The sequence below is a fragment of the Lonchura striata genome, chromosome 12 (assembly GCF_050655825.1).
Source record: "Lonchura striata isolate lonStrDom1 chromosome 12, ASM5065582v1, whole genome shotgun sequence".
In the NCBI taxonomy this organism is placed as follows: domain Eukaryota; kingdom Metazoa; phylum Chordata; class Aves; order Passeriformes; family Estrildidae; genus Lonchura; species Lonchura striata.
The window spans coordinates 4,735,799-4,749,687 of NC_140714.1; the positions used below are offsets into that span (position 1 = coordinate 4,735,799).

The 13,889-nt window shown below is 43.9% G+C and overlaps 1 protein-coding gene across 4 annotated transcripts in view; it reads right to left on the minus strand.

Annotated features, from left to right (window-relative positions):
• The window catches only part of MITF (melanocyte inducing transcription factor), a 96,729-nt gene that overhangs the window by 40,802 nt on the left and 42,038 nt on the right, over positions 1-13,889 (minus strand). For all 4 annotated transcript variants that reach the window (XM_085590309.1, XM_077786167.2, XM_021550781.3 and 1 more), the window contains one exon: positions 711-957. In XM_085590309.1, coding sequence (XP_085446435.1) covers positions 711-957 — 247 coding nt within the window. The remainder of the gene's footprint in view (positions 1-710; positions 958-13,889) is intronic.

The following is a 13,889-nucleotide window of genomic DNA, read 5'->3' on the forward strand; positions in this document are numbered from 1 at the left end:
ATATGTCAGCAAACTTCTCCAAAACATTTGACACTGTTTTACTCACACATTTCACGGTGCTTCAGCCTACTTGAATTTAAACAGTGCGTGAAATTATCTCTTTTCTTGTAGCTGTTCACGTTTTACCCTGAGTAATTAGCAAGCTACATCCCCTTTGACAGAGGGACACTAACAAGCTCCCACAGTTTCCAGTGGGACAAGGAATCCAAAGCTACTAATAGCAAACAAGTCATTTAAACAAAAAAAGGATTACAAAGACTTGTTGCAAGTAGCTGGAAACTCACCCATATTTCAGATTAAGGCTTTCTGAGGAGTTCTTTTGTAAAGTGTTTTGACTCCATCTTACAAAACTATTTCATTGTTTTCCTTTAAAAACCAAAACACTGATTTGTTATCTACTAATAATTTCTTTGTATTAAAAGAAATTACGCACTAGAAAGATGGAGAAGCGCTTTCCAATGGGAAAATGACGGAAAACTTAGTTTTGTTACAAAACCTCCCTCCGGAGATCGCAAAGTTGAAAGAAAACAAAAGTTAGATAAATTTCTTTAAAAAGTTTTTCCATTCTTTGCTACCAGCCCAACAAAACAAGCTGCAAAATAAGCCAGAGCGCAGCTTATTTGCAAAATTTGATTGCTGAAAACGCCTATAACCGCGTCCCCGTTAAATGAAGCGGGTTTTGAGGAGCTCCTGAGCGGAAAGGTGCGTACCTTGAGGACCTCCATGGGCACCTGGGTGGCGGGGGGCAGGCTGGTGGGGACGCTGACGTTGATGGCAGGTGTCTGGCTCACGGGCACTCGCTGCTGCATGAACTGAGCTGCCTGCTGCTTCTGCTGCTGCTCCCGACGCTCCTGCTCCTGCATCTGCTCACGCATGAGCTGCTGTCGGAGCAGGATCCGTGAGGTCATGCTGGAGGAGCTTAAGGGAGGCTTGGAAGCGCCAGGATGCTCGGAATTGCTGTGGGAAGACCAGAGAAAGACAGGTCAGCTTCCAGCAAGCGGGATGGCAGCTCCAGGCCAGAGCTGGTGGAGTCCCAGGGGAACGTGGGGCGCGATGGGCGAGGATCCGCGGCACCGCGAGAGGGGAATTCGGAGCCGACCTACTTCAGGTACGTAGCGGCCACCTTAACTTGACTACGACCAAGCCATTCCCCAAATGCCAACATCCAGCTGTAAAGAGCCATTTGCTCTTTCAAATTTTTCAGTAACCACCCAAGAGAAAAAGAAATGCTTTTATAGACAGTGGTAGGCACATTTATTCCTTTTTTTTTTTTAAAGAAAACTAGTAATAAAGAACTAAAGCAAGTCTAATATTGGTATGGATAATACCAATTGGACTCCAGTCCAATGATCTAGCTCAAAGTAAAGTGAATCTACCTGTCCCATGAAAACACAGTTCACTTATTTCCTGCATAATGCTACCTTAGGGTTGGGCTTGCTGGCAGTGACTTTTCAGAAATAGAAAACAGACGTCTACAAAAAAGCCAACTCCCACCCCAGGCCCCCCAGCATCTTCCAAGCATCGTCAGATACAAAAAACAGGCAAAATAAACAACGGTAACATCTTTATTCCAGTCATACTACACAAAGAGCAACAGGCTGGCCCAAGCCAGCACGCAACACTTTACTACCCAAGAGGTAAATCTAGGCCATTGGCAAGCAGAGCATTGGGACAGTCTATGGGACTTGGCCATGGACTGCAGGGACACTTTCTAGAGCAACTCATCATTTTCTTAGCCCACAGAACCAAAATCCATGGGCCATGCCTTGGCAAGCCAGCAATAACCCTCCTGGTTCCAGGAGGAAGCTGCTTGTGAAACCCCCACCCCTGGCACCGGTGCAGATACCTGCAGGATGCTGGCAGGACACACAAGTCTGGGAGCCAGCATCCCTTCCAGGTCTTGCTCAGAAGCCGCGGGCACTGAGCACTGCTTGTACTCCGACAGCCAGAGCCAGCACTGCTGGAAGTTTTCCGGCTTTGTTTAGGACTGATGTTGAACACAGTTCAGGGCAGAAACAAAAAAAAAGGAGAACCCACGCTTACTACCCCAAGAGATCAAACTCTGCTCTTCCAGAGCACACATTTTGGGGGCAGGGAGGCAGGGGACCATCTTGCTATTTAAGGCCTGTCATGTTGAAACATTCACAGAGACACTGATCCTTTTGATGAAACAAGAGAAAACCTTTGTGGTGAAACTAATGCAGCTGCGGAATAATCGTACTAATTAGCTGCTCAAGACAAGTCATTGACTGTGATACTTGTAAAAAACACTCCCTTTTCAATTAAGGGTGAAGCATTCTCACATCTAAATCCAGCAGCTTGTTTTCTGGCTGCACATCTAAACCACTTTCACATTTCCAAACCAAAAGAGATGCTTTATTTCCATGACCAGGATAGTTATAGATCAGTGGTCTCCCAATTGTTTTGATTATGCATTCCTACCAGGAATGTCTGAACATGCAGCCCCAAAATAAATTTACTTATTTATTTATGAACTATATACATTTATTGCTGAAATGCTCATATTTTCTTTCTGCCCACTAATAACACTGCACATCCCACCTCAGAGACCACTGTAATACCATGAGAAAAATAAAAGCCACCCAAATGCTGCATTCAGGGAAGGATTCATTCTCCTCATGTTGGAAAAAGGCCAATTTTGTACCACACTTGTCAGCATTCTCATTTGTGTGTTACTGGCAATTTTTACAGATACCTAATGTTGCAAAATTGGTAACCCAGCAGTTCCTCCCACCTTCTTTCATTTTGAACTGTTTCTCCATCTATGAAAGCCAAGTGCGCTAAAAACCATCTCAGAAGAACCTTCCTATATAAAAAATGTTGGGGAAAGAGGGAGAAGGAAGGAGAAATTATTTCCACAGCATTTCAAACAGATCCTGCCAGGAACCTCATCTTGCTCACACAACTATTTTACCTACTTGCACCAAGCGTCCTTCCAGCTTCCTGCAGGCGATTCAGAACTCTACTATTGATCAAAAATCATAAACAAAAGCTTCAAGTATTGTGTCTTTTAATGAGACAACAGTCCTAGAAAATGCTGGTCTGCCAAATTCCTCCTCAAAGGGCAAAGATGCTCCAGACTTTTTTTCTTCTGCAATTCTGCTCAGTATTTTACATGGCAAAAAGGCAGGGGAGCCCTGAACGCAGAGAGTGTGGACAGCCACGTGCTGCCAGACTTCAGCTACTGCCACAGCATCATGGAATTGTTTAGGTTGGAAGAGATCTCCAGGACCACCAGGTCCAACCATTAACCCAGCACTGCCAAGCCCACCACTAAACCACGTCCCCAAGTGCCACATCTACATGTCTTTTAAATACCTCCAGTGATGGTGACTCAGCCATCTCCCTGACAGGCTGTTCCAGTGCTTGGCAACTCTTTCAGTGAAGAAATTCTTTGTAATGTTCAATCTAAACTTCCTCTGGCACAACTTGGGGCCATCTCCTCTTATCTTACCCATTACTAACTGGGAAAGGGAGATGGGCACCCAACCATCACACCATCAGTGCAGGTGAGTTCAAATAATGCTTATTCTGGGATAAAAGCTGCTGCACAACACCTGCCTGCCTAACCAGACGCTTCTGTCACAAGAACTGGGAAGGAACATGGACAGATTTCCTGTCATTTATTCCCAGGTGTCTGCAAAGCTCCTCCTATGTGCGTGACAGTCTCCCCATACCAGTATTCTTTCCACCTGCCAAGAGTGGCACTGATCAAACATGGAAAACACTTTGAAACTTTAGTCTATCTTCCTCTAAGTCTGTCCCATGCATCACACAGATCATTCTCCCGTCCAGCTTCCCTTCTGCACCACGTCTGCTCACCTCCTCAAGCACAGAATAGAAGGAACAGAAGATGGTTTGGGTTTTGTGACCATGTACCTCCACAGAGTAAACAGTAGTGTTGTCAGAAACTCACTTTTCCAACCAGAGAAGTGATTAAAAACTTGTTATTTCACAAGCTTCATCCAGAGAGTTTTGAAAATGGTCATTTTTAAAGCTTCTTGACCTTACATGCTGTGCACAGGCAGAACTCCCATGACCACGCTCGGTGCCAGGTACCACAGAACAATCCAGAGTGGACATGTGGATCCAAAACTCCCCTACACAAACTGATTCACCCCCAGATTACGTGGAGCCAGGAGCAGAGCCCACACACAGCTAATATACTATGCAATTCAGATACTTCCTGCAAACAATTTATGGAAACCATCTAATTGCAATAAATGAAACCGACTCATCCTTTTAATTGACACATGATTAAACCAGTTATCCATTAGCACGCTAATAAGCACAGTGAAATATAGACTGGGAGTTATTAGTTATGTGTCATGAGCTGATACAATTAATCATGAAGTGATAAAGCTGTATTAAATAGTTTAAATTACACATCCTTTGCACAGATGCCTGGGAAATGTTAGCTACTGCATATGTGAGTTATTATGCAGGTAGCCATTACATAATAAAAGGCAACTGATCACATTAAAATCAAGTTTGATTCTGTTGTCATAGACCCACAGAAACCATAACCTTCCCAGATGTTTACTGATTATTTTATCTGTCCCCTTAGGCAAAAAGACAAACTCATCTTTCGTTGGACAGTTTTGTTTTCAGATTCTATAAATTGATCAAACAAATGCTCTGGGTCACATGCATTAATTATGAGTTATCTGATGTACAAGTATTATTTTGCACTATCTATGCATTGATTAAAAAACTTCTCTGGAGACTGTGAAGTGGGGAAAAAATTAACTTTGCTTTTTAACTACTTTAGAAACTTTGTTTTTGAAGATTTTTAAGAAAAAAATTTCTCCAATGTAATGTTTCTTAGACAAATTAGACAAAGAGCCTTCAAAGCCACTTGTTCTGGGAAGGATGGACTACCCTGCTATTAACTAAGAAATGGCACATAAGAGGGAGGCTGCTGCTCTCTTTCCTCCGTTCATGCCAACTGTTTGTTAATGGGTTAGTCCACTGAGAAAACAGCCAAGAAAAGCAGATTTAGCACCTCAAGAAATCCATTGAGCTGGACCAGATCTCAGAGGTAATAACACCAGATTTAAATGCTTTTGTTTATGTCCTACCCTTCTCCCATTCATAATTATTCATAGAGAAAATAAAGGCATCCACATTTGAGTGGTAATATTGGCAACCTCTCATCTTCTTACTTTAAAGATTAAGATTGTGCTATGCTATAATGGTGGATACTTAAATACTTGACCTCCAGAAGTCATTTTCAGAGGAGACCACCACTCAGCTCGTAGAAAATCACTACAGTTTCTTCAAAATGAAAGTTGATTTGTACAAATTCTGTTTTCAATCTCTCAACCAAGCAGTAAAATCTCAAGAAACTTTTTTGTTCCCTGTACTGCATATGTGGCTGAAGCAACAATGCCTGTATTAGCTTCTGACCTTCTAGCCAGCAATGCTGTTTGCCTCAGAAAGGAGTGACAGGAAAGTGAAGAATAGCAAAAGAAAAAAATAAATGCAAGGAGGAGCCAGATTGCACGCACCACCACCACTCCAAAAAAAAAGTCTAATACAAAACACAAAAAGTCCAGAAACAACAAAAAAACCCCTACACAATCCTTTTCCCCTTCAGCCAAGGTAAGGGATTGTAACTACTACAGCATTTTCCCTGGAGCACTTTGTACTTCATTCCTAACATTTAATAATTGATTGTGGGTTACAGCGACGCTCCGCTCGCCGCGCCAACTGCCTGGCGCTGCTTGAAGTATCAATGCAAAAAAAAACAAGTCCAAGATTTGGCACCCTCCTACGTCCTGACTTGCCAAGGACAAAGCAGTTACAAAAATGGTGTGGAGACCTTTATCAGCCTTTATAATAAAGCCAGGACGACGTTTCAGGCTCCTACATGAAAGGTTTCCGCACTTGAAGGTTACACGTTTAAAGAAATAGGCTGCCTGACCCTGCTCCACCATGGAGGTAAATGTTTTCTGTGCCTCCTAAATGCTTTTGCATCCTGACCTGCACTGCTTGCCTTGTACCACGGGCTGCACCCACAGAACAGAACACAGCCCAGAAGGCACCCACCCATCTGCCTGGATGCACTGAGTGCACCTGGTTGGGTGGGGAAGGCAGAACCCTGCAACTTCCATCCACCATGCACACCTACTACACCAAGGAGCTAAGGGCTGAATTTCAAATCAAATTAATTCAGGGAACCAACCTGCTTAAAACAAAACAAAAACCACACAAAACCCCTCCAAAACAACCCAACCCCACAAACAAAAATATTCAATCCTCAAAAATTTTTTTAAGTTGTTGTACACCATGTAGTAGTTTTCCATTTTTCTTCCTGTATTTAAAACACACCTTCACAAGTGGCTGAACATAATGCTTTCTGAACTTAATGAAAACCTCTCTCATGACCCAGGAGCGCTCAGTAAATAATTATTAAGCTCTGGAGGTGGCTTTTGCATGAGTGTTGACTTAATAAAATGCCGTAAGTTGATCTGCTTGAATGCCCATTTACTTGGGGACACAGCTCGCAGTATAGCCTGGAAAGCCTGATCTTGTCCAGATTAAGGAACAAGGTAAAATTAAGAGGTTCTGTCTAGAAGCTGCAAAGGTCACATTTTACAATCCTTTACTACTACTGCTGATAAAAGGGAGATGAAAAATTGCAAACCTAAAGTATCATCAAAGACCTCCATATTATAACAGTGAGAATACACCAAGTTTTTTTTGCACCGAAACTGAACTTCTGTTAGCCCAAATCGGTGGTTTTGCCATGAAGTTTCAGACCAAGAGACACATATATATGTATATATATTTAAACACAGAGTCTTCCCCTCCTGAAAGGCACCCTCAGTACCTGAGCTGGGCAGCCCAGCTGCTGTGGCTCTGCAGAGAACAGTGGCCAGCCCCAGGCACAGTAATCCTCAATTCCCAGAGCACAACCTCCACCACACCAAACCAACCCCGCTCACGGTGCCCCGGCAAAGCATCACTCACAGACAGAGGCTGTCAAAGGAGCAGGGCATGAACATCTGGACAGCTTCCATCTTTTCCCCCCAAATTTTGTGTCCAAGGGCTTGTGCTGAGCACCCCCGGGTGAAAGCCAAGCGGCGCCCGGGCCGGCTGTGTCTCCAGGGGAGGCTCCAGATAAGGACCTGGCAACTCCAATCCCCAGGGAGCAGCGGCTCCCGGCACTGCAGACCTGTGCAATCCAGCACCTACCGAGGAGAAAACAACGGCCTTGAGGCGGCACGGCCAGGGGGTCCCACGAAAAGGCTCCGAAACAGCCCGGGAGTTTGGAGTCAGCATCCTGCTGCATCCCGTCTCACCTGCACGGGAGCGCCGCGCAGCCGCCCGATGCGCACGGATCTGCGGGACGCTGGATCCGCGGGATTTGGGGTAAATTCCGTGGGCTGAGCGGATCCCAGGGGCTGCACCACCCTCACTGCCCCGCAAGGAATGGGAGAAACCCAAGACACGGGCTGGCATTGAAAGCACTTCTCCCATTCATTAATTAAAAGGGGTGTGATCAGGTCATTAACACCATCAGCGGATAAGGGCTGTCTGTAACAGCACCGTTTTCTCACGATCTTTATCGCCAAAAAGATGAAGGGAAAGGGTGGGTGCAAGACAAATTTGTTTTCTGGGATGCAACTTCTTCGCATTCAAGGTTCACCTAGGCGAACCTCCACCTAGGAACCACTGGACATGCACCTCTCAAGAGCCTGAACCACATCTGTAATGGCACAGAGTCGATGTGACAGCGCACACACCATTTCCCCAGCTCCACCTCTGCTCAAACAGGCTGGAAAAGAACACACAGCTACACAAATACCCAAGCTCCCAAAAATGTCCCACGAAGGGCTGAAGGAATTTAAAATGTAGCCGACTGGTTTGATGCTTCTCCTCAAATTTTTGAAGTTTCTATCACAAACTCAGAGAAAACATTAACAAAAAAAATAAAAGAGGAAAAAAAGGCATGGTGCAGATTTGCCTTTCACTTAAAAGTCTGACCTTGTTAAAGGCTTTTTAAACTTTTTTTCAGACACCACATCTATGGGTACTTCCCTCTCTAAAGGGCTCTACGCAAATTTGCAAAACAAAAAGCCAGATTGCTAAAACAACCAAGAGGTGATAAAAGAAAAAGCGAGGAGATAAGGCTCCGAGAGCAATCTGTAGTTTTTGATTTTGTAATGCAGAATTTACCTTTTTTAATCTGGGTAAACAGCGATGATAACACTGTTGCTGACAGGGAAGATGAGGTATGACCACCACACTTTTTGGTACTTTACAACTACACAGTGCCCAGGTCTGGCTTCACAGCACTTTTCTGCTGTATCTTGGCTTAGAAATTATTGCTTCCACAGCTGGATAACAAGTTTATTCACAGAGGCAGTTTGCAGCAGATGACAAGGCTCAATCATGTAGTGTTCACAGCCTCTAGCCATAATTCACATGCCCAGACTCCTTCCCTGCTAAAAAGTGTTCCTCAAGGCTTACAGGACCAGCAATTCCCAGCCTAAACCATTCCATTCATCCAAGGTTTTCTGCTTATTGACTCCACTGTTACAGCACTATTCAACACCTTCCAAAGAGGATGAGGCAGCTGGAAGCCTCATCTCCTGCAGATGACATCCTGGCTCTAGCATGCTGAGCAAACAGGATCTTGAGGAGCAAAAGGGAAAGTGTTTATGGAAGACTTGCTTTAAATGATTAAGAATCCCAAACAGTCATGATGAGAAACACACAACGACTTCTGTGCTTGGTATGTCAGCATTATCAGCACGTAGGACTTGCTCACAACACTAAAAGCAACGTGCAAGGGAACAAACAACCCATCACTGCAATAATATTAACATTAAACCAGTCTTGGACAGATATTATGCAAACTCTCACTTGAGTCTCTAGCCACAGCACTAGCTGTTCATTACTGGACCTGATCAGATCAGCAATGTCTTTAGCAACTCTTCTTTCTAACAAAGCAACTCCCTAGGCTGCATAAACCAATTCCTCAGTGTCCCCATGCTTGGAACAAACCTCAGTTTTAGAGTGCCTTAAGCATTTCTCATGTTACTTCTACCTTTTTATCTATTTGTGGAAAAGTTACTGGGGCAAAGAGGATTGTGCAAGCTGAAGTACTTGGGGCGAGGGTAAAAAAAGCTCTTATCCAGCGACAAGTTACTTTACCAACCGCTTGGATATTTACACTGCAATTACAATTTGCAATTGCAGGACAGATGTGCCAGACTTGCTGCCTTGGGTTTTCACAGCACAGACAGGAAGGTGGGATAAGCTCCAGCTGTCCATGTAAGGAAGCATGAGTGATGTTTACAAACTTGCTAATTGAGGCAAAGCAAAACGGAGGAATTGCCCAACTGCAAACAGCTAAAGGCAGGTGGCCTTTAATTCTCTTGCTTAGACACTCAGTGCTCCCACAACACCCCTGACATGGGAGAACCCCAAAACAAGGCTCCTGGAGGAAGCAAACCTCCTCAGTTTATTAGGCATCACTGCTATGCTGTCAGCAGCATCCTCAGTACAGGCACACCCAGTAAAGAGCCCTTCTGTCATCAGCACCTCTCCCAAATCCCAAATTTGGGGATTCCCAATGTTTGGTACAGTCTCTGTGTGCTTGCAACCTCAGAGTGTGCACTGTGGGGCAGGATGGCTGGGGCAGAACAGTGTAAATATTATTTGGAGGGACCTTTTACCTGCCAACCCACAGCTGTAAATTCTGTTTTAATTTGTCACATTTTCAGGATCTACAGTCTTTCACAGAAATATCTGGCATTGATTTAAAGCCTTCAGCACTGGGGAAGGGCATCTCCAAGGACTTTTTTGGTAATTCCCCCTCTTCCCTCATCAAAACAATTCTGCATCTTGTTTCAAGCCAGAAACGGCTCATGAACATCAGAGAGAGAATGAGGAAAATAATTACTTAAACATGGGATCACATGTAAATACAAGAAATACCAAATGAAAACCATGGTACAGAATGAAGTCTCATTCAAAATAAAAACATGCAAGCAACATTTATACTTCTTGAATTCACAGAGTCAAAAATATATACAAAAATACCTACCCTAACTTATTTATAGGTCTTTTAACACCTCAAATATGGTCCTGCTAATACACAGCCTTAATTTAATTTTGCAATTACCTTTCTGCTCTGCGTGTCTTATGTTGCATCTAAAATGCACAAGCACATCTCAAAGAGGAGATGTCAGGAACAATCTTCAGAAATAACTTTATGCAACCAAATACAATCTCAAAAATTAACACAGCTGCTGAGTTTCTAGAAAATGGGATTATCTCAAGTAAAACTGCTCAACACAGCCCATGTTTTGCACAGTTGAGCCATGTTGTCCATGCCACTTGTAGCAGGAACACTACTTCTTACTTTTCAAAATACATTACAGCCCTTGCTTTACTTTTGAAAAAAGAGCAGCCAACTCAAAACTATTTACAAGCCTTTCTGTTAGACCCTCCTAATCTGTTCTGCACTGCCAGAAGCACAGCACTTGAATGGCTATTTCTGTTCAAAGCTATATTTGTTGTGGAACTACTGCAAACTCCTGAATCATGTAAACAGAGGCAGGAGCCAAAAAAATATTTCACTGGACTTGAAGTTCACATCTGCCTTAGTTACTAGGACAAAAAAATAAAGGCAGGGCTTAGCTTATAACCAATAAATCCTGCAAAGACTATAGTTAATCATGCATTCCTGCAACAGGGTTTTGTTTAATCTGGTTTACTTAGCATTTGTGACCTTGGCAAAGTACCTGCTGGAGCACTCACCATTTTTGTGGAGCAGCATTTCACACCTTCTGTTATTTTAGGCCTCAGCAGGCGACTGTACAGTGCTGCATTAGTGAGCCAGGTTCATAAACACGCAGCAAAGTCACCTGGAAATGATGTGCAGCTCCAGACTTGCTGGAGCCCAGCAGCCAACTGTACTGCCATCCCTAAAAAGCAGCATTGTAGCAGCTCTCTGTCAAGACCTGCAGCTGCAACTTTGGGGGAAACAAATGCTTGGAAACATGCTGCTGGAGCAAAGTGACCCTGCCACTTCTTCAGCTTCTTGGCTCAGAAAAGTCAGCGCTACACAAACCATGCCTTCACCTCACCCTACTAGACTGGAAGAAAAGTTCACCTTCTCTGCACTCACCACCTTCTATTCCTCACGATTCTCCTCCAGCAGGAACAATCCCCAATATTCCCAACAAACTGGAAACCATGAAAACCCCCAAGACAACAATGAAAACCCACAGAGATGTTTGATCCCAAGTTCCCAGAGATTACACTGATCTACCACTTCGGGCAGGGACCAGTTCTGCCCAGTGGCCTTTGGCACTGTGGTACTGCAGGCAGGAGGACAAGCAGCATGTGCTTGGATAAGAATAAGACATCACAGGTGGATTAAGTAAAACAAAAAATATATACCTAATACACTGAAAATATTATTTCCTTCCACATTCACGAACTGCAACTGGCTTTACAAGTATTCATGGGAGGAAAAACAATTTTTTTTTTTTACAAATTCCAGAACAAACAAGATGATTTGCTAAACTTTCTTGTTTTTAAAAGCAGATAATGCAAGTATAATGGATAACAGCTTTTATCATCTATCTTACCAAAGTGTATTTTTGTACAAATCTTGAACTTCATCTTAAACTAAGATATTCTACCTTTGAAGTGTTATACTTCTGTGTCACTTCCCATCACACAGCTACAACCTGGCTACAGAATTTCTAATCTCAGTAGAAGGATATATATTTAAATTTGCCTTGAATTGACAATATAGACTACTTAAAGTTGCATTAAAGCCAGTAATTTTCAGAGTACCAAAAACAGACATCAGCTGTCAATGCCAGAGTTATTCAATTAACACTTACACAGCCAAAGCACTTTGTAATCCTTACACAAGCTTCCAAAACAAACCCCAAAACAGAAACAGCCAAAAAGACAACCCCCATGCCTGGACTGGGGGAAGGCAGCTTCTGTAGGATTTCTCATCTGGCCAGCTCCCAGACATCTCCCTTTCCACACTAGATGGAGCTTTGTCCCCTCTTCACCAGCCCTCTGGCAGTGCCCTGAGCTGGAATAAAAAGGGTAAAGAGGCAAAGGGTGAAACAGCAGCATCACCCCAGATAAACAGCCTGCAGCAGTGGCTTCAGGAACAGCAAGACACCAGCGAGACCTGGGCTCTCACCGTGCCCTCCTGGCTCTCTGATTTTAATACAGCCCTGTTTTGCCATTTTTGAAGAATGGAAGATTTCAACAGTTCCATGTGCCAATCCATGCTGAGCTCCTACCAGCCTTTACCATGGCTGCAAGGCACTGCCTGAGCTCCCATCACAGTCAAATTACACTTCTTTTCCTCCCCTCATAAAGGGACAGCATTTAAGCTTATTACCAGATTACAGACCTGAATTGCTCACTGGCCTTCCTGTATCCCTCTTCATATTCCCAGTTATTTTCTTTCAAAATAAGCTCTTCAATCTCTTCTCTATTAACCTGAAACATCTGTTCCAAATGCCTCTGTTCAGGCTCCAGCCTTGGATCCGCAGACACTTTGGGGAAGCAACTCATGGATAAAATTCCCCATGATTTGTATCTGTTGGATTTGGTCTGTATTGTTTCAAATCACAGGTCAAAAGAAACAGCTCATCCTTCTGGTGAGCTGCCACAACTCCATTAGGATCTTTCAAAGCACAACAGGATATGGTACATCATCTGTATTTCCCTGATGAATTTAAACTCAATGGGACTGAGAGGAGCCCAGGGGAATGAGTCACTCCCGATGTCACAAATGGCCAAGCACTGCAAAGCACAAAAAGCAGCAGCCTCAGGCTGTATCAGACAAGGCAATGCCAGAGAGGATGGAGAAGCACAAAACCTGTGTGTGCCTTGTGGGCAAGGGCTCCTGCTTGGGCAACGTGCCCAAGAACATGGAGCTAAAATTGAGGGGATAAGGGAAACAAGCCCACATTATAGTGGGAAGCTAAAGAAAAGTTTGGAGGTTGACAGGAGTGAGTGTTGCTGTCTATAAATACAGCAGAGAAACAAACACCCAGGAGAGAACAACCCTGGCACGTCACCAAGCGATATAAACCTGCCATGAACAAGATTAAATTGGTATCAGCAGTCTCATTCTGAGAAGTTCAGACCTGGAACCATTTCCAGCTGGAGGACTGGCGAAGGAACAACATGCTCCTTTGCAAATAAAGACTGGTTGCCTAATCAAAGTAGGTCACTGTGGAATAAAGCAGCCAGCAACGAATTGCAGGATAGAGAATCACAAAATCAATAAGGTTGGAGAAGACCTTTAAGATCATCAAGTCCAACCTTTGACCAACCACCACCTTGTGAACCACAGCACAGCACTGAGTGCCATGTCCAGCCATTTCCTGAGCACAGAAGATGCCCTGCAGGCAAAAGGACAGATGTAGAGCAAAGCAAACCCTTTGGCAAAGCAGATGGATCTGAAGAAGTACTGGAATATTGCACACAACGGGAGCTCTTGCCTTCACATACACCATGCTGAATTAAAGCAGCAGATAATACCTCAAAAATGCAACCCCTCCTTTCTAAATTAGAGATTAGAGGTTCCCTCAAAACAAACAAACTCAAGAAATAGCTACTACAAAAAGAGACATCCTAAAGTAGACAGAAGGCATGCAGAGCAGGAGGTTTCATCCAGAGCAGATTTAAGAGGGATACCTTTTGAAGGCAAGACAGCAGCTGGAGAGTCCAACAGCCACCATCACCCAATGGCTTCCAACACAAGGCTTTAGAGCAGAGCCCCTTGGGGACACACGGCCTGGGCAGTACAGACAGAAGGGGAAAACATCTCTAAATCCCAGAATGCTCCATCCTCTGTAGCCAAC